The 26,843-nt window shown below is 41.8% G+C and overlaps 1 protein-coding gene across 1 annotated transcript in view; it reads right to left on the reverse strand.

Moving 5' to 3' along the window:
• Ect2 (epithelial cell transforming 2) overlaps positions 1 to 26,843 on the reverse strand; it is a 61,612-nt gene that overhangs the window by 24,283 nt on the left and 10,486 nt on the right. Inside the window, 13 exon segments of the mRNA XM_037206504.1 lie at positions 907 to 942; positions 945 to 1,002; positions 1,866 to 1,976; positions 4,308 to 4,376; positions 6,369 to 6,488; positions 8,288 to 8,424; positions 12,512 to 12,734; positions 14,487 to 14,549; positions 14,650 to 14,765; positions 15,202 to 15,332; positions 16,667 to 16,740; positions 21,787 to 21,894; positions 25,952 to 26,041. Of these exon segments, the coding sequence (XP_037062399.1) occupies positions 907 to 942; positions 945 to 1,002; positions 1,866 to 1,976; positions 4,308 to 4,376; positions 6,369 to 6,488; positions 8,288 to 8,424; positions 12,512 to 12,734; positions 14,487 to 14,549; positions 14,650 to 14,765; positions 15,202 to 15,332; positions 16,667 to 16,740; positions 21,787 to 21,894; positions 25,952 to 26,041 (1,336 nt within the window).

Raw genomic sequence — 26,843 nt, forward strand, 5'->3', positions numbered from 1 at the left:
AACAAAAACTGACCATAACAGCTGCACTAGCAGATCCTGTTGATACTTGCAGTGTGACATGCTCAAGTAAATGGCTGTAGGTCTCAAGGTACACTAACCCTCTGAGACTGAGTCATCTGAGACAGGGTCTCTCGTGTCTGACCTCGCACTCTCTCAGCAGATCATCTGCACTGTGACTCTGCTTCCACGCCCCTGGGCATGATTACAGGAGAGCAGCACCAGGCCCGGTTTGTCGGGAAACATGCACGAGGCCAGCACTCTGACAAATGAACGACTTCCCCAGCTCCAATCCAAGACTTTACAAAAAGGTAAACATAAAATCAAATATAAAAACCTTAAAGAGGACTAGGAACTTAGGACATGAGTCCTCTTTTTGTTACGTTTCTGTGGGAATTCTGTTACTTGAATAAATAGATTTAGAATCTATGATACCATGAAACAAAAGGAACTTTTAAGCAGAAAGAGACCACTATGACAACATAGACTATCAGGTAAAACTAAATATTTGTACCTTCAGAGACCTCTTTTCAAATTTATCATAAATTTGGTATCTATATAAAAAAACAAACTCTAATGCTAAGACCTAATAAACCCTGAAAATAAAAATACCAACTCTTCAAGAAAGAAGTACTGCAGACTGAGGATGGAGCTGCTAGGACAGCGCTGGCCAGCATGAGACATGCAGCTGTGGGCTGGAACTCCAATACTGATCACTGTACTCAGGAGACTGGAGAGGCAGAAGTTCAAGGTCATCCTCAGGAAGAAAGGAGGAAAAAAGAAAGGAGAAGGAAGAAAAAGAAAGGTGGAAGGGAAAGGAAAAAGAGGAGGAGGAAGAAACTACTGCATAAAAATATCTAAATAAAAAAAAAAAAAATCAAGCAAACAAAACCATAGGAAGCCAAGTACCATTCAGTAGTAAAGCAACGCTGGGTAGCCGCTGCACGGCCGGATGAGCAGTTCCACAAGGCTCTGCCGTCCACACTCTGGTTTAGCTTGATTTATCTAAACAGAAGAAATTTATTAGACACAACTATCCTTGTCAAGAAGAGCGAAGAGGAAGCAGGTGCTGACTCTGAAGGTAAAGGCACTTGCTGCCACATCAGACACTCAAGTTCAAGCCCCAGAATCTACAGGGTCAAAGATGCACATGCATGCACAGACACTGCAATGAACACACATGCAAGCGTGCACATGCATGCATGCATGCATTTGCATAAAATAAATGAATAAATGAATTAAGAATTCATGGAGAAGATGCAGGATTGAGCTACTCTTTGGCAGACCACCATGATTCAATAACTTTCAAGGTCTAAAATTCTGTCTTGGTCAGAAGGGTTAACATGTTACAGAGCGTGTGTTCCTCTACACACATGTGACATATGGGGGCTTTCTTAAGCTTTTATAAAGACTGCATACATCAGCCCTGAAACAGTTTAAACTGTCAACTGCTCTACACCACTGGTTCACAGAACGCACCGATGGGACAACGGCAACCATTACAGGCGAACACAGCATCGTCGGAGCACCGACAGGGGTTTGCAGAATTCATCAAGGACAACATTATTTCCTTTGAAAATATCCACACGTGCCACCATACGCAAAGCCTACTGCTACAGAGAAGCCAAAACAAATCATGCAGCATCCCTATTCACTCAGCTGCCTCTTGGCCCCTTCTGTATAAATACCAACATTCTAAGTCTAAACTTCGTAGCCACACACAGGTACAACTAAAATTGAGACCAGTATTAATGTGTCATTACATGAGCAGAATTTTACTAACATTATAAATTGCTCTTCTAAAAATTATTTAATGAATCTAATCACAAGTGATAATCAAATTTTTGTATGAAAGAAAATTCTATTACCTTGAGAAAAGCATGAAATCTGGGCTTCTGTTTTTCACATTTAATAATTGTTTCCTTGCTCATTTCAAAGAAGTTTACAAATGGAGGGTAGGTTTTTACCAAATCTTTTGACTAGATACAAAAAATAAAAACAATTTGTTATGAATCTTTGTGACACAATTGACAATCACAATCAGACTTATATGCAAAAGAAAGGTTTTAAATAAGTTTCCTCATAATTTCTGTTAAATACAGAAAATTGTTTTACAAATAAGTTGATGCTAAACACAATGGCCCACACCTCAGCACTCAGAAGCCAAGAAGTTGGGCCAGCAAGAGGCAGACTGGTCTACTGAGAGCTCCAGGATGTCCTCAGCATTACACAGTGAGACTTCATCCCAAATGAATTTTTTCATTGCTATTCAAAATGCATCAACTGGTACCCACAACCTAGAAATCAGCCTATTGCTGATTTAAAACAGCAAATAAAGATACACACACACACACACACACACACACACACACACACACACACACACACGACACATACTTTAAAACATAACAAATATATGAACATCAGACTGGGAATGTAGTCAATAGAGTGCTTACCTAGTATAAACAAAACCGTGGGTTTGATCCCAGCACCATATAAACTAGGCATGATGAAATATACCTACAAACTAGACATATGTGTGTGGGTTTGTACACATGAGTGCAGGCAAGTTCTTGTGGAGGCTTGGAGTTAGGGTGTTGTGGACATTGAGTGTTCCATGTAGGTACTGGGTACTGAACTTGGATCTGCTGTAAGAGTGGTAAAGTCTCCTTAACAGCTGTGCCATATTCAGACCTTTCTGTTTTTATATTTTAAATTAAGTTAAAGCTAATCTATGGGAGCCTAAAAATGAATGTTATTGTTTCTTGAAGAATCCAAACCACAATTAAAATACCAATCATATTTCTCAAGACATGCAATTTTAAGAAAGAAAAAAATTGGTCTGAATATGGCACAGCTGTTAAGGAGACTTTACCACTCTTACAGCAGATCCAAGTTCAGTACCCAGTACCTACATGGAACACTCAATGTCCACAACACCCTAACTCCAAGCCTCCACAAGAACTTGCCTGCACTCATGTGTACAAACCCACACACATATAAATACCATTAAAATTAAAAACTAAAATCTCTAAAAAGAAAAACTGTCTTCGCTAATTAAACATGTTGGTAGTCATCAAATATGTCAATGATCTCCATGTTCAGAACTCTCAACAACCTGAACGAACATCTCTAAAGGTTGAGAAAGAGGCCTTAGGAAACAAAAGCAACCTGTTGCAGAAAGAACATCAGGTACTCACATGCAAATCCCAGCCTAAGACACTTAAGAAGAGTAGTTCCTAGTCACAGAACCTCAGGAAAAGGAAAACATTTTGTAGACTTTGTTTTTCGTTTGTTTTGAGACAGAGCTCAAGCTAGCTTCAAACTCAAAGCAATCCTTCTGCCTCAGCCTCCAAGTGCTGGGATTATAGATATAAACCACAGGCCTGTTACAAAATGGATTATTCCCTAAATTTAAGATACATGGTTTTTATATGTTTGCTGGAACAGGACCACTTTATGTAGTCGAGGTGGGCCTCTGACTCACAGTCGCTTGCCTCAATTTCCTAAGTGCTGGAAGGAAAGGTGTATGCAACTATGTACTCTGCCTTTTGTCTTTGATTTTGTTGGCTGAAGGATTAAAACACACACACACACACACACACACACACACACACACACACACAGAGTAGGCAAACACTCTTAACACTGAGCTACCCCAACCCCTAGTCTTAAGTGGTTCGCTTGTTTCTCCCCTTCTATGATGTGTGATACTCACTCAGCCAGCACTCTAGCCTCAGCTACACCCTTAGATACTCGGTTCTTTGTAGTTTATAAATTCAACAGAAGTGATGTGAAAGCAAGAGACACCAACAATATATATGTACATGTATCAACATATATATGCACACAAAGTCTTTGTTTTTTGAGACACGGTCTCACTATGTATCCCTGGCTGTCCTGGAACTGGCTCCGTATACCAGGCTGGCCTCAAACTCAGAGATCCACCTGCCTCTGCCTCTGTCTCCTAAGTACTGGGGTTAAAGGTGTGCTCACCACTGCGTGGCACATGCAGAGATTTTTTGTTTTTTTTTTTTTAAATCACGAATATATAACCATTTGGGGATAAATAATTTTACATAAAAGTCACTATACATTTGTGAGATAAGTGATATTCTAATGATGACCTTGTAATAAGCTGGCATATAGAAAACATGTTTCAAAAGTCAAGAACAATTCTAATGCATTTTGTAACATCCACGGGAATTCTTTTAAATAGCATTTTCAGATTTCCTTCCCTGCCAGTCCTTAAAGAGCTACTACTAAGTCTGCAATCACTCAAGTCCATGCAATTGTAAACAAACACTTACATATTTAAGAAAGATGTCACCAATGCTTTTGCTCTCATCCCAGTTAACAATAAGGTCTTCAAGATCATCCTGAAATACAACAAATTGAAACATTGAAACTCAACAGCTCTTTACACATCTCATAACACTTATGAGATCTTTTGCTGGAGGAAAAAAAACCTTTATGCAGTACCTTAATCTCATATGTAAACTCCTTTTCTAACAAAGAATTAAGTTTTTGTCTACAAAGAACATAACCTTTGGACTAATTAAGAAAATATACCGGGTGGTGGTGGCGCACGCCTTTAATCCCAGCACTCGGGAGGCAGAGCCAGGCGGATCTCTGTGAGTTCGAGGCCAGCCTGGGCTACCAAGTGAGTTCCAGGAAAGGCGCAAAGCTACACAGAGAAACCCTGTCTCGAAAAAAAAAAAAAAAAAAAAAAAAAAAAAAAAAGAAAATATACACAGCACTGTCAGGCAGACCAATCCTAATTCCCCAATATGACTAATAGCTCAATGCTTTGTCTTACTAAATATAAAGCTGATTGGCCTTATCAATTATGAAAAAGCTACTTTTAACCCTGCTGCTGTAGCAACTAATTTAACACAAGTCATTAAAAATTATAACCTGTAACATGGTCAAGCAAATTTTACTAGAAGGGACAGATGGTAAATATTCCAAGGCCATATGGCTTGTTACCAGTTCTCAATTCTGCAGAATGGAAGCAAGCATAGAGTATGCAAATGGAGAGTGAGGAGACTGGAACAGGAGTCCTAAATGGGATGCCTCTCAAAACTCTCCCCCGGGCTCGGCCAGGTATGTGGAGGAGGAGGCAGAAACACTAAGAGCCAGAGAACCTGGATGACTCTAAGGAAGCAGCGTCTTCCAGACACAGCAGAACTGAACACAGGATCTCACAGAAACTGCAGTAGTATGCAAGTACCTGCACATATTCAAGCCAGACAAAACCCCAGCACTGAGAAAAGGAAACAGACTCAACAAATCCCTACCAAGTGATCTGGAACTGATACCTTCTGGGAAATGGAAAATGAGTTTTCCGCAATGGTCTGTCACTGGGTATATCAACTACATCAGGACAGGCCTTGTGCCCAGAAAGAGTTGGTCAACACAAAACAGGACTTTTTTTCCCCCTTTTATGTGGGCTTTTTGTTGTACTTGGTATATTGTTTGTCCTGCTGGCTTTTTGTTTGTTTGTTTGTTTATTTGTTTGCCCTAATTTTTTTTTCTGTTTTTGAGATGAGGAACATGAAGTTAGGTGGGGAGGGAGGTGGGGAGCATCTGAGGAGTAGGGGAGGGGAAAGAATATAATCAAAATATAATGTGTAAAAAAAGTATGAAAATGAATGGGCTCTACTGGAAGACTCTTTACTAAAACAGAGGGCTAGATGCAGCCTATGAACCACAAGTTTGCTAATCTCTGGTCCATAAAATTCCTGTCATCCTAAAACATAAAATACTCATGAAAATTTGAATGGGGAGATGGCTCAAGGATCTAGAGCACTTTTCAATCTTTCAGAGTACCCAGGTTCAAATTCCAGCACCCACATCTATAACCAGATTCCAGGGGATCCAATGCCAACTTCTGACCTCTGGGCACCAAGCATGCATGTGGAATGCATACAAACATGCAGGCAAAATATTTATCCACATACAATAAAATGTCTTAAAAAATATTTTTGCCAGGCGGTGGTGGCGCATGCCTTTAATCCCAGCACTTGGGAGGCAGAGCCAGGCAGATCTCTGTGAGTTCGAGGCTGGCCTGGGCTACAGAGTAAGTTCCAGGAAAGGCGCAAAGCTACACAGAGAAACCCTGTCTCAAAAACAAAACAAAAAAAAAAAATTTATTAAAGACATTTACAAAATCTAAGCCAAGAGTGGTGTCTCAACTCTGTAACTCCCAGCTGAGCAAGGAGGATCTCAATGAGCTCAAAGCCAGCTACATGGTGAGATGTTAAGTCTCACATACAAAACTTACTTAGCTAGGCAGAAAGACCTGAAATGTTACAATAAGTACACACCACCCCCAAAGAGAATGCTGTCCATCTTTAATGCACATTCACCTTTATCTTCATATGTACATCAAAGATATCTGGGATGCTCCCAAAAATAGTCTTGATCTCCTCTGGAGCAAGAATAGGTCCACCACGTTGCCCTTCTTCTTCTAACGGCACCTGAAATAACTAAGTGGGGGAGGAATCTCCTTTAGGCAAACCGTGAGAAAAAGAAGGCTAAAACATAAACAGTGACAGTGACAGCAACATCAGAAATAGTCGGGAAAACCCTTTCCTAAATTTCACAATCTTTTCTCCTACCATTTTATTTCTCATTCTTATATTGATATACTCTGTACAGGCACACACTGGGGGAGGGGGGGTAAGTGCATTGACTGCTCTTCCAGGGCACCCAGGTTTGGTTCTTAGCAACCATATGGTGGTTTACAACCTTCTATAACTCCAATCCCAGGGAATCCAATACATTCTTCTTGGTTCCACCAGAACAGTAGCAAAACATCCACAAACATAAAATAAAAATAAACCTGTTTTTTTACAAAGGAAACCAAACAAATAAATTATTAGAATTAGTATAAAAGTTAATTCCTTTTTATTCAATTTGTAACGAAGAAAGTAATAAGCTTTCTAGACACATAACAGTTGTATAATACTAAATGTTTTAGAAATGGCAACATAAAAATTCAGTAGCAAAGAAACTAGATTTCTAAATCTCATGAGAAAACCTAAACTCTGCCCACTTATTGCTGTAGCATTTTTATATTATCTCTGTGTGTGTGTGTGTGTGTGTGTGTGTGTGTGTGTGTGTGTGTGTAATAGTAAATCTATTAGTTTTCCCGTTCTAAGAGAAGCTTGGAGTCCTTCACAATATCCCAAATGGTCTCTTTCACGACCTAAAACTACTTCCGATGACACAGAAACGCCCAGTTCCTGGCTTTCCCACCTTAAACTTCCGTCCGCTCGTTCCTCACTGTCTTCGGCACTCTCGTGCTGTCAGGAGTCACCTAAAGCCCTGTCTTTTCATCAGAAGCACTCCACAGTTCTGCCTGGTCGCCTGTGCCTGGTTTTGACACAGGGTTTCACTACAGCCCACCGGTCTCGCCCTCCCTGCCTCCACCTCCACAGCACTGACATTACTGATATTCCAAGCTGGCATTACCATGACCAGCTCAAAGAATGTTTAAACATAGATAAGCAATGAGTTCCGTGTTTGAGTAACTACTGCCCATCTGATGGAGCACACGCAAAGACTGAGAAAATTACTACTGACATCAGAGCTGTTCAGCTTCTCAGTACTTTCACACATAAGCCGTATTAAATAGGGCGGCTTCTCTAGAACACAAATTTCAGAAAATTGTATAGTTCTAACTGTAAGGCGGTATCTTCACAATGTGAAGCTGTAAGAACTCAATGTAGTCAGTCATTGTCAGCCTAAACGAAAACAAGAAACTGGGATCTTACGTGGATTTTTAGGTACAAAGCCACAAGGTCACACAAAGGCCACAGCATTCTAGCAAAGGCACGTCTAACAGATAAACTGAACAGCCGCTCCTGACAGGCACCACTAGTGACCGCTGGGGTCAAGGACTATTGTTTTCAACAGGCTGATGCAACGCTACTTGGTTTGGTCTTTCAGGTCATCCTCCTGCCGGAGTGGGATCGGTGCACACCTGCTATCCGTGTACTCAGGAGAGAGAGAGTAGGATCATTCCAAGTTTGAGGCCAGACTATTGAGTACCAGCCCAGCCAGAATTATATAGCAAGATTGATCTCAACCCCCCCAATACCACCCAAAAGAAAACCCAATATCCTTTAAAAGAACAAGACACACAATCATAGAAGAGAAGCAAGAGGGGAGAGTCTTTTAGAAAGTGATCTAGGGCCTAACTCACACTCACTTGAATGACTGTGGCCAGTATGTTGACGTGAGAGTCTTTTAGGAAGTTATCTAGAACCTAACTCATACTCACTTGAATAATGGTGGCCAGTATGTTGACGTAATTGCTCTCAGTCTGATAGAGTTCTTTGGCCACCTGCCACCTGGCTGACTGCTTCGGAGGAACTGGAGTAGAACTTCTAGAAGACTTAGTACATGACTTGGGTGTTTCTGAAAAGGAAGAGATTTAATTGGAAGGCACCACCATAGACATTTCTGTTCAAGTAAAATTTCCTCATAGGATAAGGCCAGAAAAATACAGTGACCAAAAAAGTCATTAATTCTGAGCTGAGAATATAGCTCAATGGGAGAAAGCTTACCTGGCATATGCAAAGTTCTAGGTTCAGTCTCGATACCAATTACAAAACTGACATACATTTTACTAATAAATGGCTAATAGTCTTTGAACTTGCCAAGGTCATTAAATTAAAAGGAAGTTTCCTAGATGAGAGGAAACTAAATGATGAAAATCATGTGTATCCTGGATTGTACTCTAAATTAAAATACAAACTTTTGTTGTTGTTTGGGTCGGGGGCTAGAAATCAGGACATGATTAAGAAAACTAGAGAAATCTAAAACATTAGATTTGGTTCATGGAATTAATGTTATAAGTGTTATGTGGTTATTTAAAAAATGTCTCCAAACCAGCTAGAGTGGTACATGTCTGTAAGCTCATCGTTCAGGATGCTGAAGGAAAGCCAATACCCAGGACCACACAGTGCTATCCCCCTGTCTCAAAGCATGGGCTGATGATGTAGTGGGAAAGCACCCCCCCCCCCCCCGTATGTTTTGGTCCTGAGTTCAACCCACGTTCAGAAAGCACAAACGCACACACAAAGAAAAGTCCAAACACAGACACTTAGATACTGAGAACTAAGACTCATCATGCTTTCCACTTCCTCCTCCTCTCACATAGCAAACGTATATGGAGGAATGTGTGTATGGATAATGTTTTTGACTGAACTGATTCAAAAGAAAGCATGGCAGAATAATCCCATGGAGAGAACCTGAAAAACCACAGGTATTTGAAAAGCTAAAATAATAAAACAGAAAAAAAATGTTAAAATACTTCAGTGTAAAACATGAGGAAACCAGGCACTGTGGTGCATGCCTTTAATCTGAACACTCAGGAAGCAGAAGTAAGTGAATCTTTATGAGTTCAAAGCCAGCCTGGTCTACATAGTGAGTTCCAGGACAGCCAGGACTGTGTCTAGAGACCCTATTTCAATAGATAGATAGATAGATAGATAGATAGAGAGAGAGAGAGAGAGAGAGAGAGAGAGAGAGAGAGAGATAGATAGATAAAGTCATGGAAGAGGAAAGGGTGGCTATGATTACACTATTACAATAATGTAAACTTTATGCAGATAGAAGAAGCCTCCTTCACAGATAGCCAACAGGCTCTGTGGTTAAGAACACTGGCTGTTTTTACAGAGGTCTGGAATCAATTCCCAATACCCACACAAAAGCTCAGAACTGACTAACTCCAGCTCAAAGATCCAACCCCCTCTTCTGATCTCTAGAGCAGTGGTTCTCAACTGGGGGGGTCAAGTGGCTTTCACAGGGGCCACATATCAGATACCGTGCATACCAGATAGTTATATCACGGTTCATACCAGTAGCTTAATCACAGTTATGAAGTAGCACCAAAATAACGTTCTGGTTGGGGGTCAGCACACACACGAGGAACTGTACTCCAGGGTCGCAGCAGTAGAGAGGTTGAGAATCTCTGCTCTAGAGGGACCTCACATGCACATGGTGTGCAGACAGGGACGCTGACAAAACAAACCATTCACACACATGAACTCAATCTTTAAAAAATGAACCAAAATTGTTAGCTCAGAGTAATCTTAACATAGAAACACCCGGTCCAACCGAAAATGGGAGAGGGCAGAAGAATTAGCATGTTTTAAGCATATATCATGAAACAAAAATTGGAGAAAAGCTTAAAATTAATTTTCTCTTTCTTTCTTTTTTTTCCCAAGACAGGGTTTCTCTGTGTAGCTTTGGAGCCTGTCCTGGAACTCGCTCTGTAGCACAGGCTGCCCTCAAAAAAATTCATTTTCTTATTCTTACTATGAAAAAATTCATAATCTTAAGTATGATTAGAACACTTTAGCATTATGTGAACAAGAATGTTTCACAGAAAAAAAAAAACGTGGTATGGAAAACAAACAGTAACTATTCCTAACCCTTACTTAGTTTTACACAAATATCTTTAAACATTTTTATATTAAGACAATCATGTGAATTGTGGAGTTCCACGTTGTTTGAAAAATAATAGAGTTCAAAATAGTTCCTATACATCCTACATTTTCAGGCTACATAAGCCTGCCATAAGTCTCAGGACACTTGAATGAGGAAAAGTCTGAGATCTAGTGATGTTAAATTACACTGTGTCTAGCTGGGACCCACCAGCTAGAGACCTGACATAACAGTGTGTCATGTGTCTGCTTTAACGGTTAATTTTCTTCTCCTCTCTCCTAAACTGCACATTCAAGCCCTGTACCTTTAAGATCGGCTCCTTACTATCTCATGCCCTCGTCCATAACAACTACAGAACCAAGCCGAATCTGGTCGTGTAGGCATGTGACCCCAGTTACTGGGAAGGTTGAAACAGAAAAGATTCTAAATTAAAACCTACTCACTTTCCACCTGATTTTCCTAAATCCGAACTATCATCTTCAAAGATGAAGTATCATTTAGGCCAAGGCCACACCTGTTTCATTTAATGACTCCTGAAGCCACACACGGTGGCACACAGCTTGACAGACTTAGGAGGGACGACAGGAGGATCAGTTCAACGCCAGTCTCGGCTGCGCCGCAGGACATTCGCAGCCATGATGGGCTGGGAGACCCTCTCAAAGACGGGAAAGAGCTACAACAGCACAAAGCAGCCACTCCATGACTTTTAAAGCAGAAGTGTGACACGTTTTAAATTTCCATTTTTAAAGACTTTTATAAGTCTGACATGTACAAAGGCAAAACTCAAAGCGAAGATGTAATGTAGGAGTCACTATCATAAAAAAGCGTCTGCTACAGGAAAAACTGAGGAAAGACGGATGGGAAAAGACACAGGAGTTCCCGCTCGGTTCGATCTCAGATCCTCACTGCCTAAGGACAGAATGTCTCAAGTTAGCAGCTAAGCAGAGAAGACACATTCAGGGCCATCAGCAGAGAAAATAAATTAAAGACGGGGAATTAATGAGATCATGAAGCATTTGGAGTCAGAGTTGGAAGGAAAAGGAGAAGGAAGTCAGTTCTATCAGGAAGCCTGGGAAGGCTGGGGTGTGTCCAGGAAGGAGTTAGCCATTCAAATGCCGAGTGCTGTGAGCTACCTAGAAGCCATCTCCCAGGAGAGCAGTGCTGTGAGCTACCTAGAAGCCATCTCCCAGGAGAGCAGTGACGCGTAGGAGGGACTGCTACCTAATGGGGATGGGCGGAGAGCACAAGGGAGGAGACGAGGGGGGAGTAAGTTCAGGGCCACACAGGCAACTCTCTGAAGCACACTAAGGGAAGGGACCAGGAAAACGGCACAGTTAGGAAGAGTGCCATTGAGTCAAAAGCTTCATGTTTTTCTATCTAAAATCTGGAAAATACTACATATTTATAGACTACAGAGAGAAATACCGGTGACGAAAACAGGGTTAATCACAGTCTTGCTGACATCACCCTCCTCGGACTTCACCATATTTCCCCATAATAAATGTAACATTGCTATAGTTCTCTTTAGTGGTGTGGTGGTGCATTCCTCCAAGCCCAGGACTTGAGAAGCGGGGTAAGCAGCAGTTTAAGCCCAGCCTCAGCTATGAGTCCTAGTCTTTAAAAAAAAAAAAATCTTTTAAAATAGCTGTCACTCTCCAGTTACAGCCCAGGACAAGGCATAATCCCCTGCACCTCAGTTCAGTGGCCTGTAAATCAGACACCACCTATTAAAAACATACAAAAGCTTACAGTGAACGATCATTCAACAAAAGGATTACTGTGCATAGCTGACTGATTTATGGAATTTGTTTTTTGGTTTTGTTTTGTTTTTGAGACAGTCTCATATTGGCCAGACAGCCTTGAACTCATCTTCTGGTCTGCACCTGCCCAGTCCTGGAATTACTGGGTGTATCACCTTGCCCAGCTATGCTTAGCTTTCCAAGTGTCTTATTTCCTCGACTAGGATAAGTTAATTAACAGAAAAGCCTTCCTGCCCCTTCACTGTAGCAGGGATTTCTCCTATTAGTCACTAATTTTGTAAGATGTGAATTACCTCCATAGTGAATGCTGGACTCAGGCGTGTTGGAAATGTCCAGGAGGGAGCCAATGGAAAGGGAATGCTCAGCCGAGGGCCGCTTCCGGGGAGGGAACGGGGAGAGGTCAGTCTCTCTGGAGAGCTGGGCCAGCGTCTCTCTCAGTCGGCGCCGTTTGCGGTTGCTGTTTGGAGTGCTCAGAGAAAGCAGAGACACTGACTTCTTGAGCTCAGGAGTGTTAGTCTGAAATGAAAAGCACAGAAGCGCGGTTTGATCATGACTGAGACAGGAACACCACTTCTCAGAATCTTGCTGTCTACTAGACAACTGCAAAGCTTCATGAAACAGAACGGTCAGGACGCCACTCTAACAGGCAGCCTCGCCCTCTCCCATAGCTCCTTCTCCATGAGTAACTGTCTCTTGGCCTGTTTACTAGCGACTCTTCAAAGCATGAACTGAGAGAGAGTGAGCCACACTGTGTCTTCCGTCTACAGCAGGGAGGAACTTAGAACGCTTCAGTCTCTCCTGAAACATTCCTAGTTCAACCAGAGTTGAGTTCTCTCACCACATCTAAAGCACACTTCAAACCTCACTGAGCACTTGACATCGAGAACAAGACTAAGGAGCACAGTGAGTAATTACATAGATTTTATAGAGGAAACAGGAAGTCTAAAACCTTATATTCAACACAGCATTCAAAAATTATTTTCATCTTTCTGAGGCAGGGTCTTGCTGAGTAGCCTGGGCTGCCCTGGTACCTCACAACATTGCCAAAGCCGGCCTCAAACTCACTGAAAACCTTCTTCTGAAGCCTCCTACATAATGGGATTATGGTCATGTGCCATCACACCTGGCTTCTCCACTCAAAATTACTAAATCTCAAACTGAAGTAAATCTTCTCAAAAATCTTTCTACAATTTAATAGTCCTCTTTGTTGATATCCAACATGAAAATGAAATCTTTCTTGCTTACATTCATCTTTTTAATAACAATGACTCACAATTCAGAATAATACGTGGCTCTTCAGGATATTAAGAACTCTGGGTCTTCCTATCTATTGAACTTTACCTATTGGTTTTCTTTCCCCCAAATTAAAAAAAACCATTCTGAACTCCTTACTATCTTCATGTTGTCGCAAGCTTGCCTACCTCTCCCTGATCTCCCTGCCTCTCCTCTCCTCTCCCCAATGTCCTCACCTGGTTAGCCTAGGATGCTGGTTCAACATTCACTTATCCTATTCAACCCTGGCAGTCTCTCAGAATGAGATTCTCTAAAACAGTATCTGGTTATAACGCACCTTTGTTCTAGCAGGGTTGTAAAGTTTCTAAAGACAGGGATGTTACTGTTGATGACAGTATCGTCAGCAATCAGCAGAGAATAACTTACGTTATATTAAATGTATTCGTTAGGGTTTCTATTGTTGTGATAAAATACCATGAGCAAAAGACACTTGGTAAAGGAAGGGCTTATTTTATCTTACAGCTTACAGTCCATCCATCATCCCGGGCAGTCAGCACAGGAAGCGGAGGCAGGGAGTAAAGCAGTGGCCATGGAGGAGTACTGCTTCTTGGCTTGCTTGCTCCTTGTGGGTTGCTCAGCCTGTTTTCTTATAGTTCCCAGGACCACCAGCAAAGGTAGCACAGCCCACAGTGAAGTGGGTTCCCCCACATCAATCAAAAATGTCTATCACAGGCTTGCTCACAAGCCAATCTGGTGGGAGTATTTTCTCAATGAGGCTCCTTCTTCCCAAATGACTTAAACTATGTCAAGTTGGCAGAAAACTAGTGAGGACACTAAAAGAAAACTCACTGCCTTGCACAGTTTCACTTAAATTTACAAAGACTAAGAATATGGTGTTCAAACTATTTCTTCTAAAAAGCTAGATATATGACATGTATACTAATTATACCATGCCTTCTAAATGTTCTGGACACAAAAGTATCAATTTTATACGAAAAAATCCACAGACCCAATAGCTCAAGAGCCAAAACCTACCTTTTCATACAAATACATAGTTTCTCCAGCACGAGCATCCATCTGAATGCTTCCCCAGAACCACTAGAGGAGAAAGAAAATATTCAATTAAATTTTAAATCTACATCAGCAGAGAAGCTAGAGTATTGTTAAAGCTACCTAATTTCATTCTGGAGTTACTTGCCTCTTGCTTGACAACAAAAAGTTTCTTTGAGGGCTCAAATGGAAGTTCCTTTACTGTATTCTCTTCGACAATAAGGTGAGTGCACCTTTCATCCCCAACTGGTAAATAGCTACCTCCTAAAGAGAACAGGAGCACAGATAAACAAACATGAATCAGCCAAATAACTGCTCTCCAACCTCCATCTCTACAGCAGCTATTTATTAGGAAGTGATTGAACAGGCCTGAGGAATAAAACGTATACAACTTTTATAATATTAGTCATTTCTAATAAGAGCTGCAAGGGTTTATTTTGGCTGGGTTCAAGGGTCCATGCAGGGCAGATAAGCCGCAGTAGCAGAAGCATGGGACGGCTGGTCACATTTCAGGAAGCAGAGGAAGAAACACAGGTGCTCAGTTCACTTTCTCCTTCATATGCATGGGACCATGGGACGGCACACTCACAGTCAGAGGGAGTCTTCCCCCTCCATCAGTCCAGGCTAGAAACTCCCTCAGAACTGCTCAGACACTAGTCTCTGGACAACATTAACCACCACATATAGCTTGTTATGATACCTTGCATTTCAGTCATTTCTTCCATACTGTTTTTCTCTTCATCTGAAAATCCCAGGAAACTTAAAATGCAATCTTGAAATGGGGGAACTTTAAATTCATTTCTAAAGTCATCGACTGCTGCGCAGAAACACCTAAAAACAAATATGCACTTGTAAAGCCAGCTTACATTCTATCAGTTAGGCATAACCGTTTGGTATCTCAGGATTCTAAAGGTCTTAGCATAACACATTTATTGAAAATATCTTACCTAAGGTCCTGAACTTATACAGTTTGTTTTCGATTTTGTCTGTTTTGCTTTCTTTTCTTAAAAGACAGGGGGTTGTCTGGGATGTCGGTTAGTAACATGCATAGACCCAGGGGCCATTACACCTGACCAAATGTAATCACAGACAAGCTTCATATCCTGGCTGTGGTTTGGAATTTTACAGTAGATATTCTCCAATTTCATGAAATTTTACATAATGATAAAGTGCCACAGCAGAGAGTAATTGGAAAGTTAGCAAAACAAGATAATAAATTTTAAGCACCAATTCAAACATATCTAAACACAAAGTAGAAAAAACTGTAACATAATCCAAATACCTAAAAGCATTAAGCTGTTACCTAGCTAATTTTAGAATGTTTACGATAATCAAACATTTTATTTGCATGTGTGCACATGGGGGCCACAATGCACACATGGAAGCCAGTGGACAACCCCTGGAAGTTCAATCTCTCCCTGATGTGAGCCCTGGGAATCAAACACAGGTCGTCAGCAGGCTGGGTAGCAAACACCTCCACCCACCAAAGTATCTTAACTACCCAGTCAAACTTAGTTCACAAAAATCAGTCCTGTGAGCTAACTCAGCAGGAAAGGCACTTGCCACAAATGCCTTACAGTCTACGGTCAATCCCGAGAACTCACGTAAAAGTAAACAGAGGAAACCAACTCCACAGTCATCCTCTGGCCTCCAAATGTGTGCTGCAACACGCATGCCCATACATACTATCATACACACACACAAAAAGTATTTTACAAAGTAAAATCCAATGATACCAAATCTTTCAATTAATTGTTTCATAACCTATGTTTTATTCCCTAAGCTATTCAAAGACTGAATTTATTTTTTTCTGTATGATCTACAAATTTAGTTTTTGTTGGCACATGGCTTCATCTTTAAAACAAAGGGTAAAATCACACATTTTAAAAATTAACATGTTGAGCTGGAGATAACTCAGTAGTTAAGAACCCTGGCTGCTATTTCACAAGACAAGACCCAGGTTTGAGTCCCAGGACCCACATGGTAACTCCAGTTTCAGAGGATCTGATGCCATCTTCTTGCTTCCTCAGGCACTGCACACACATGGTACAACAACATGCATTCAAGTACACACATACACACACACACACACACACACACCAATTTTTTTAAATAAATAGCATGTTGAATTCACACAATGAACTACTGGATTCCGAAGCACTTACTGCTCATTCCGTCTTTCCCATGCTTTATAAATCCATTCTGGCTTCATAATTGGAGTACCCAGGCTCACAGCAACCTAAGAATATTAACATCAATCACAGTGAGTTTTCACTGTAAATAACTACATTCAAGGAAGTGCTTCTAAAGAATTATGTACAAAACTCTTAGCAGAATTTTACATTCTACTTTATTAAAGTAAATGTAACTTTAAAATAAGTTCCATGGTACCCAATTCTTTTTTTTAACTTTCTTTTTATTTATTCTTTGTGTCTTTTACATCATGCATCTCAATCCCATTCATTTCTCTGTTCCTCTGCCTGTGGAAAGCTCCCCTCCCCCAAAATAAAATTTAAGAGGAAAGAAGCTCAACATGGAGGCTGCAGTGTGACACTGTGAGTCACACCTTGAACCCCTTTGTCCGTAATCTCTACTTCCAAGTGTTCACTGCAGAGAGTCATTGGTCTGGTTCCAGGCCTCTGGTTTCTACCGCCTATGGGCGCTGGGCCCTCACTGGGACTCCTCTTGGATATCTTGCTGTTGCCCTGTGTTGTAGAGATCCTGCGGCTTTGGGTCTGCAGGATCAGTCCCTTCATGTGCTCCAGCAGATCATAGGTGGGGTGGATGCTGGGTGGGACAACTCACAGCCCTGGTTCTGGGCCTGGGTAGTTGCAGGATTGGGATTGGTCAGCCCCCAGCTCTCCCCCGTCCTCACCACCAGGGGGAGCTCTCCATCATTGCCCCAGCTAGTTCACCCCTGCAGCACTGAGCAAGAGCAGGGCCAGCTCTCCTGCTTTCAGGTCCTCAGGGTCGGCACTCCCACACCTGGACCACCAGGGCCAGCTCTACTGTGTTGTCCAGGGGAGGTGCAGGGCCACTCTCCCGAGTGCTGCAGCTGGTGAGGGGCAGGGCCAGCTCTCCCACCCATGGGGTGAGGGACATCTCGCCCAGGCTTACACCACCATAGGGCAGATGAGGGGCAGGGCCAGCTCTCCCAAGCTCCAGCTCACTCACACCCCTGTCAATAGGGTCAGCTCTATTGTGCTGTCTAGGAGAGGAGAAAAACCAATTCTTTATTCTATTTTCTATGGATACAGCTCTTAAATTGATCCTCATCTAACTCTGACTTCTCCTTTTCCTGTTTCACACCGTGGAGGTCCTGGCCACACAGGACCACAGAAGGAACCCTGTGGCTGAGTCGCTGAGCTCCGGAGTTTAAATGACTGGGGTCTAGCAGAGGGCTCAGGGCCTGCTGCCAAGCCTGACGACCCGAGCTCAAGCCCCAGGATCCACACGGTAGAAGGAGAGAACCCAACTTTAGAACAGGGGTTCTCAAGTGTGTGTGTTGGGGTGGGGGGGTGCCATGGCAGTGTAGCTGGCCTTGATACCATGAGGACAAATATGAGGACATCATGTCTTGCAGTTATCAGAATAATCCTATTGTCTAACTTAATGTAGAATGGTGCAGTATTACAGAAAAATAAAGCAACATGTATTTCCTATTTCTTTCTTTGTATAGGCTATTACAATCTTAAAACAAAGGTAATATACATTACCGGAGTTTTATGAATAGTGCTACTTATTACTTACAGAGTATTGAGTGGACAATTGAAAAGCTTCCCATGTGTACCAACCGTACAATTGACTTAAAATAAATGTCCTTTACCAGCCCAAATTTTTTGGACCTCTATAAAGATTTTGATACTGTTTGAATCAAAACTGTGATGCTATTGGACTGTTTGACAATGTAAACTGAAAGACAAGTGAGATTTCTCCTAATAAGTTAGGTAGAGTACTGGCATTCACAAAGACAGAAAGTACGTGTTTATCTGGGGCAAGAGAAAGAGAAGCCCTAGAGAGTGTAAACAAAGGGTTAACAGACGGATTATAACAAGAACTGCACAGTAAAGGAGATGTTGCTATGACACCAAACTGTGCACTTAAAATGACTCAAGTCTGAGTAGATTTTAGGAATATTTTACCACAATGGGAAACAGTAAGTCTTCCTTAGTACACAGTAATGGATTTAATTTTCAAACACACCTATGATATGCTAGCCATTTCCACCCTATCAGGTATAGACCCATTGCTAACTCTCCTTATTATGCTCTAGAACAGCTCTTCTCATCCCATAGTAGAGACCCCCACATGGATCACGTATCAGAAAATATCCTGTGCATCAGATATTTACATTAGGATTCACAACAATAGCAAAATTACAGTTATGAAGTAACAGCAAGATAATTTTATAGTTGGGAGTCACCACAACATGAGTGTTGCAGCATTAGGAAGGTTAAGAACCACTAGAGGCAGACACACACATGGTATACAAACATGCAAGCTGACAAAATATAAAACATTCCTACACATCAGCATTAAGAAGGTTGAAAACCACTGTTCTGGTAGTTTTCTTCTGGTCTCCATATGTTCAACATCACACACACACACACACACACACACACACACACACACACACACACACACAAATAAATTTAGGGGAAATTCAAGCCAATTACCATTTCCTATATAAATACACTGAGAATGTGGGATGGAATGATAAACTACAGTTAAGACAATTCAGTTGGGATCAGTGACATGAATCAGTGGTTAAGAGCACTTGCCATGCCCAGGACCAATGAGTGGAGAAAATCTATGCCTGCAAGTTGTCTTCTGACCTTCACACATGGGCCATGGTACAAGCACACATCCACATGCAAACAGACAAACAAACTAAATAAAATGTACAATTCAACTACAACTTAAAAGAGACTTCAATCCTAAGTTATTTTCAACTGGCAGGACAGATGGTCCAGCAATCCCAGCACTTGGGAGGCTAGACTGGGATAGGCACAGTGTCCCACATCTTTAATCCCAGCACCTGGGAGGCAGAAGCAGGGGGATCTCTGAGAGTTTCAGACCAGCCTGGCCTATACATTGAATTCCACGAAAGCCACGTTTACATAGAGATCCTGTCTCAACCAAACAAACAAAAACAGCACAAGAGAGCCAACCTCTGAGCACAGGTATGGGTGAGCCAGCCACACAACTGTGAACTTGAGAGAGCTGTCCCATGAACCATCCATCCGTCTGGTGGTGGCATGAGCAGAGAAGAGCTGCCCCTGTAGTCATAAGAGCTGAACAGTCCCTGACCCCACCAGTTGCAGCACTCCGGAGAGCAAACCCTGCACCTCACCAGGGCAGCACAAGAGAGCCAACGCTGTTAGCACAGGTGAACCAGTCCCAAAACTGTGAGCCTGGGAGAGCTGTCCCCATTACCCATCTGTCTTGTGGCGGCGTGGACAGAAGGGAGTTGCTCTCCCCTCAACTTACCCCCTTCAACATCTGGGGCAGTGGGGAGAGCTGGCCCACGATCCTAGAGAGGGAGAGCCAATCCTGTTAGTGCAGATGGAAGTGAGCCAGGCCCAAAGGTGTAAGCATGGGACAGTTGTCCCATTTCACCTCTGGTGGACCAACCCTACAGCTGCCCAGGCCCAACCATATATATTACCCACCCCATCTATGATCTGCGGGAGCACGTGAAGGGTCCTGACCTGCAGACCCAAAGCTGCAGGATCTCCACAACACAGGGCAACAGCAGGGTATCCACGAAGAACCCAAGCAAGTGCCCAGCACCCGTAGGGTAGTAGAAACCAGAGACGGGCACTGACTGCTCTCCCAAAGGACCTGGGTTCATATCCCAGCACCCACATGGCAGCTAACCACTGTAACTCAAAGATCTGATCTGCAGGCAAAACACCAATGCACATTTAAAAAAAAAAAATTAGAAGAAGAAGAAAGAAAAAAGAAAAGGAAACCAGAGACGTTAAACCAGACCAAAGACTCTGCAATGAGCACTTCCAAGTAAAGGTGTGCGGACAAAAGGGTTCAAGGTACGACTCGTGGTGTCGCACTGCAGCTTCCATGACAAGATTCTTAACTTTTTCCCTTTTTAATTTTTTTCTCTTAAATTTTGTATTATTTGGGGAGTGTGCAGGGGCGAAGGCAGACACAAAGGGACGGGGAAATGAATGAGATCAAGACACATGATGTAAAAGCACATAGAATAAATAAAATTAAAACAACAAAATCAGGGTGTAGGCAAGCCTGGAAGGCATTTTCTTAACTAGTGATTGATACAGGAGGACCCAGCTCACTGTGGGTGATAGCACCTCTGGGCAGATGGGCCTGGGGTGTAAAAGCAAGCCATGCTGAGAAGCCAGGAAGCAGCATTCCTTCATGGCTTTGGGATAGACTGTGATGTGAAAATGTAAGCTGAAACAAACCCTTTACTTTCCCCACCCCCATAATAAACAAAAAGAAAAACAGAGAGAAAGGAAATGATCCGGTCTTAGGAGAAACATACTTTTTCCTGTTGTTGTTTTTAAATAGATAATTCTTTTTTATTTAAACATACAGATAATTATCACATGCAAAGGCACAAGATCATTTTATAAGAGGCTGTGCTTGTATCAAGCCAACAGTGAAACATCTGTTCTTTGTCCCTGCGGTCAGACAACATTTGCTGGCAAACCCCTCTCCCACCCTCCCACCCACTCGTTTCTCTTCCACGTCTAACTTGGCTTCACTCCTTCTGAAAACCTGATGGGCCACAGTTCTGTACAGATTAAATCTGTGCTAAAGGTTCTGTTTGCCTCCCTCTCTGTTTTTTGAAATAGGGATTCACATTAGCACAGGCTGACCTCGAACCACCTGTGCGTCCTGTCTCCACGGCAACAGCTGGGTTAATCATGCACTATTTGGACAGGTATGCAGTGCTAGGGACTGAACGAGTCCTTCGTGCACGCTAGGCAAGCACTCTATAATGAGCTACATCACAAACCCTTTACTAAACATGCCAATTTCAACCTGACCCTCAATACATGGTGAATCAACAAGAGTGATATTATTAAACCCCATCAAACCAGGCATGGTAGATCAGCCTATAATCGAAGGAGTTGGACAGGGGAAACAGGACACTCATGATGTCAAGCCTAGCATGGCCTACAAAATGATTTCTAGATTACCCTGGACTATAGTATGAGACCATTTCAAAACAAACATATAAACAAAAAAACCAATACAGAGCAATACTGTATTGAAAAAAATGAATATTAAGTTTACATACCCTGAATTTTTCTCCTTGTGTGCAATTTGCCACCAGATGTGTTACTTTGGAATTACATTCTTTTCGAATAACTCCACCCATATGATGAACCAATGTCACCAATTGGACCTCAAAAGAAAAATTGAACAAAATTGATTTTAACTAATTTGAACAAAAATCTGTATTAATAACTCACTTAGCATAACTACTTTACAAAACTTATACAAATTTTTATAAATGTTAAATTTTATGTAAAAAATTTTTTTTAATGAGTAGCTTGTAAAGCCCTACTGTAGTAATAAAAACAGCTTGGTATTGACATAAAAACTGACATATAGATCAATGGAATCGAATCAAAGACCCTGACATTAATCCGAACATCTATGAACACCTGATTTTTGACAAGCTAAAATTATACAAAAGAAAAAAGAAAGCATCTTTAACAAATGGTGCTGGCATAACTGGATGTAGACATGTAGAAGAATGCAAATAGATTCATTATCTGTCACCATGTACAAAACTTAAGTCCAAATGGATCAAGGACCTCAACATAAATCCAGCTACACTGAACTTGACAGAAGAGAAATTGGGAAGTAGCTTGAATGCATTGGCACACGAGATTACTTCCTAAATATAACAATAGTAATACAGACACTGAGATCAACAATTAATAAATGAGACTTCCTCAAACTGAGAAGCTTCTGTAAAGCAAAAGACATGGTCAATAAGACCAAACGACAGCCTACAGAATGGGAAAAGATCTTCACCAACCCCACATCTGACAGAGGGCTGATGCAAAATATATAAAAAACTCAAGAAACTAGACATCAAAATACCAAACCACCCCATTAAAAATGGGATACAGATCTAAACAGAGAATTCTCAACAGAAGAATCTCAAATGGCTGAAAGACATTTAAGGAATTGCTCAACATCCTTAGTCATCAGGGAAATACAAATCAAAAGGACTCTGAGATACCATCTTACACCTGTTAGAATGTCTAAGATCAAAAACACTGATGACAGCTTATGTTGGAGAGGATGTGGAGCAAGGGGAACACTCCTCCGCTGTTGGTGAGAATGCAAACTTGTACAGACACTTTGGAAATCAGTATGGCGGTTTCTCAAAAAATTGGGAATCAATCTACCTTAAGACCCAGCTATACCACCCTTGGGCATATACCCAAGGAATGCTCAATCATACCATAAGGACACAAGCTCAACTATGTTCATAGCAATTAGTCATAACAGCCAGAACCTGGAAACAAACTAGATGCCCCTCAACTGAAGAATGGATAAAGAAAATATGGTACATATACACAATGGAGCATTAGTTAGTGGTTAAAACAATGAAAACATGAAATTTGTAGGTAAATGGATGAAACTAAAAAGAATCATCCTGAGTGGGGTAACCCAGAACCATAAATACAAACATGGTATGTACTCACTCTTTAAAGGATATTAGAGGCAAAGCAAGGATAACCAGGCTACAATTCACAACCCCAGAAAAGCTAGGTAAAAAGGATCCTAAGAGGGACACCCACGGAGGGCCCCAGAAAGGGAAAATAGTTAAGATCTCCTGGGTAAACTGGGGGGAGGGGGAGGAGGATGGGGAATGGGAACAAGAGGGGCTGAGATGGCCCAGTGGAGCGAGGGACAGAGAGGGAGAGCAATTAAAACGATATTTTGGTAGCGGGAACCATTAGGGGATTAGGAGAAAGCTGGTGCTAGGGAAATCCCCAGGAATCCACAAGAATGACACCAGCTAAGACTCCTAGCAATAATGGAGAGGGTGCCTGAACTTATCTTCCCTTATAATCAGAGTAGTGACTACCCTAACTGTCATCATAGAGCCTACATCCAGTAACTGATGGAAGCAGATGCAGAGATCCACAACCAAGCACTGGGCTGAGATCCTGGACTTCAGTTGAAGAGAGGGAGGAGGGATCACAGGAGCAGTGAGGTCAAATCATGATGGGGAAAACCACAGAGACAGCTGACCCAAGCTGGTGGGAGCTCATGGACAGTGGCATGTCAGCTGGGGAACATGCATGGGACCGAACTAGGCCCTCTGAATGTGGGTGACAGTTATGTAGCTACATCTGTTTGGGGAGCCCCTGGCAGCGGGACCAGAACTTATCCTGGGCGCAAGAAATGGCTTTTTGGAACACATTCCCTACGGTGGGATACCTTGCTCAGCCTGGCAAGGGAGGGGGACTTGGTCCTGCCATAACTTAGTATGCCAGATTTCGTTGACTCCCCAAGAGAGGCTTTACCCTCTCTGAGTGGATGGGGGGTGGGACTGAGGGTGGCTGGGGGGGGGGCAGGAGAAGGGGAAAGAGGAGGAACTGGGATTGGTATGTAAATGAAAAAAACAGGAGGATTGTAAGAACAGGATGCCCACATTCCCAAGAGGTGGGGTAGGTGGTTTTTGATCATTTATGGTCAAATAAAATTTATTTTGTCTTTGTTTAGTGGTTGGTTAAAAATTGTTATTGGTCATAGTCAATCTCTTTCTAAAAGAAGAAAGGAGGATATGGTATAGAAATGTATTATATAGAAATGATAGAATAAAACTGTAATTATTGAATCTACTCTGGAAAAAAAAGATATAGTGTAGTGACATTTTATTTGTGCTGAAATGTGGTGATATTTTATGTGTAAATAAATAAAGTTTGCCTAGAGATCAGAGGTAATAAATAGCAAGCCATCAACAAAAAAGTCAGGCAGTGGTAGCACATGCCCTTAATCTGATCACTTGGCAGGCAGGGTCTCTGGTGTGTTCATGGCCACACTAGGGAACAGCCAAGCATGGTGACACACGCCTTTAAGCCCAGTACCAACCATAGAGACCTGGAGGTCTGTACAGACAGGCAGTGACAAGGAAGTGAGGTAGCTTGGCTAAGAGCCAATGAGAGGGCAGAACAGTAAGGCAATAAAGGCGTAGACAGGAAGTAGCCCCTTTTGGCAGCTGCAGAGCTGGAGAGGTAAGGTTGGTGGCTATCACTATTTCCCTGATCTCTAAGGCTTTCACCCCTTAAAAAAAAAAAAAGAGTAGCTTGCTATTGCTACAGGAAAACCATACAAAAGACAAACAATACACACAGCATGTTAACAGACAATAGGCTCTAATCCTGCCTAACCACAGATATATTATTTTCATTTATTCACCTTATTTACTTTTTACAACACTGGATATCAAAGCCAAGACCACACACCCACAAACAAACAAACTGATTTCTTTTTTAAAGTTCACCTTTACTTATGTGCCTGTGAGTACGCACACACACAAGTAGGTGTCCACAGAGCCAGAAGCAGGTGTCAGACCTGACATGGGTGACAGGAACCAAACTCTTGTTCTCTGAGCAGAACGGGCTTTTAACCACTGAGCCATCTCTCCAGCCCCAAATATACTGACTTTTAACATCAGGTTATATAACGTCAATACCTGTCCCACAAAATTATAGCAATATTTACTAGTCCCAACTTAGGAAATATTGTGAACCAAAAAAACTTTCTGTGATTTCTCTGTGGTGGTAAGAATACTTTAAAGCTTGGCTTGTATAACAATATTAATTTTGTGTGACAAAAACTTCAATTAACCAATATAACTGATAATTAGCAGGAAAGTAAATTTTCTATTAATTTACATGCCAGCTATCACTTAGATTTTTTTTTAAACAAAGCTCTTACAAAAAGATGAAAAATAATATTTAAAAAAAAAAAGCTCGCCAGGCGGTGGTGGTGCATGCCTTTAATCCCAGCACTCAGGAGGCAGAGCCAGGCGGATCTCTGTGAGTTCAAGACCAGCATGGGCTACAGAGTGAGTTCCAGGAAAGGTGCAAAGCTACACAGAGAAACACTGTCTCGAAAAACCAAAAAAAATAAAAATAAAAATAAAAAAACACTTAAGAATTTTTCTTTAGGAGTTGGGGATTTAGCTCAGTGGTAGAGCGCTTGCCTAGCAAGAGCAAGGCCCTGGGTTCGGTCCTCAGCTCTGGGGAAAAAAAAAAAAAAAAAAAAAGACCAAAAAAAAAAATTTTTTTTTCCTTAAAATTTAGGACCTGATGACCATAGCGTTTTTCCTTCAAGACTTTTTAAATTAACTCATGATACCAAAAAGAAAGAAAGGCATTTAAATCTGCATTACTAGGACAATGTCTCCGAAGCCGCCTTATCATACTTACGAGCTCCTCCTTCTTCCTGAATCCAGTAAAGCACAGCACCAGGTTCAGCATGCTCGTACAGTACAGCGGCCGACAGGAGAATGGCAGGGGCTGTGGAGGGCACAAGTGTAAACCAATGAGCTTCTTCTTTAGCTAGGATTCAGAAAACACGGCCTCAAGCTTAACGATTTCTCCTCTTGCCAATTAACTTTTCAATACCCAAGTTTTACTTGAATTTTCGGGTAACAAAAGTCAAACTCTATAAACCCCACAATTAAATATCTCCCCACCAGGTATGGTCACTATACCTGTAATCGGATACTCCTGTAATCAATCCCAGCATTCAGAATGCGGAGACAGGAGGATTGTAAGTTCAAGGCCATCCAGGAATACAAGAAGCCCTTATCTCAAAATAAAGTTTTAAAAATGTAGCTGGGCATAATGGCCCACTCCTTTAATCACAGCACTTGGGAGGCAGAGGCAGGTGTGATTTCTGAGTTCGAGGTCAGCCTGGTATACAAAGTGAGTTCCAGGAGAGCCAGGACTACACAGAGAAACCCTGTCTCCAAGAAAAAAAGCACTTGTTGGCAAGCCTGATGACCTGGGTTTGAACCCTGAAATCACCATAATGAAAGGAAAGAACTGAACCCTCCAAGTAGTCCTCTTATACACACACACACACACACACACACACACACACACACACAGAGAGAGAGAGAGAGAGAGAGAGAGAGAGAGAGAGAGAGAGAGTTAGTTAGTTAAAAAACCTGGGGGTGTTGGGGGAGAGGCTAAAATAATTTTCCTAGTTAAAATTTTTATGATAACAGATAAGGCACCAGTTTTATGTGGAAAAAAAGAAAGGTTTATGTATACACACGTCTGGAAGCTAAGCCTCTGCAAATCTCTCCTAAGG

The sequence above is a fragment of the Peromyscus leucopus genome, chromosome 6 (genome assembly GCF_004664715.2).
Source record: "Peromyscus leucopus breed LL Stock chromosome 6, UCI_PerLeu_2.1, whole genome shotgun sequence".
NCBI classification, from domain to species: Eukaryota; Metazoa; Chordata; class Mammalia; order Rodentia; family Cricetidae; genus Peromyscus; species Peromyscus leucopus.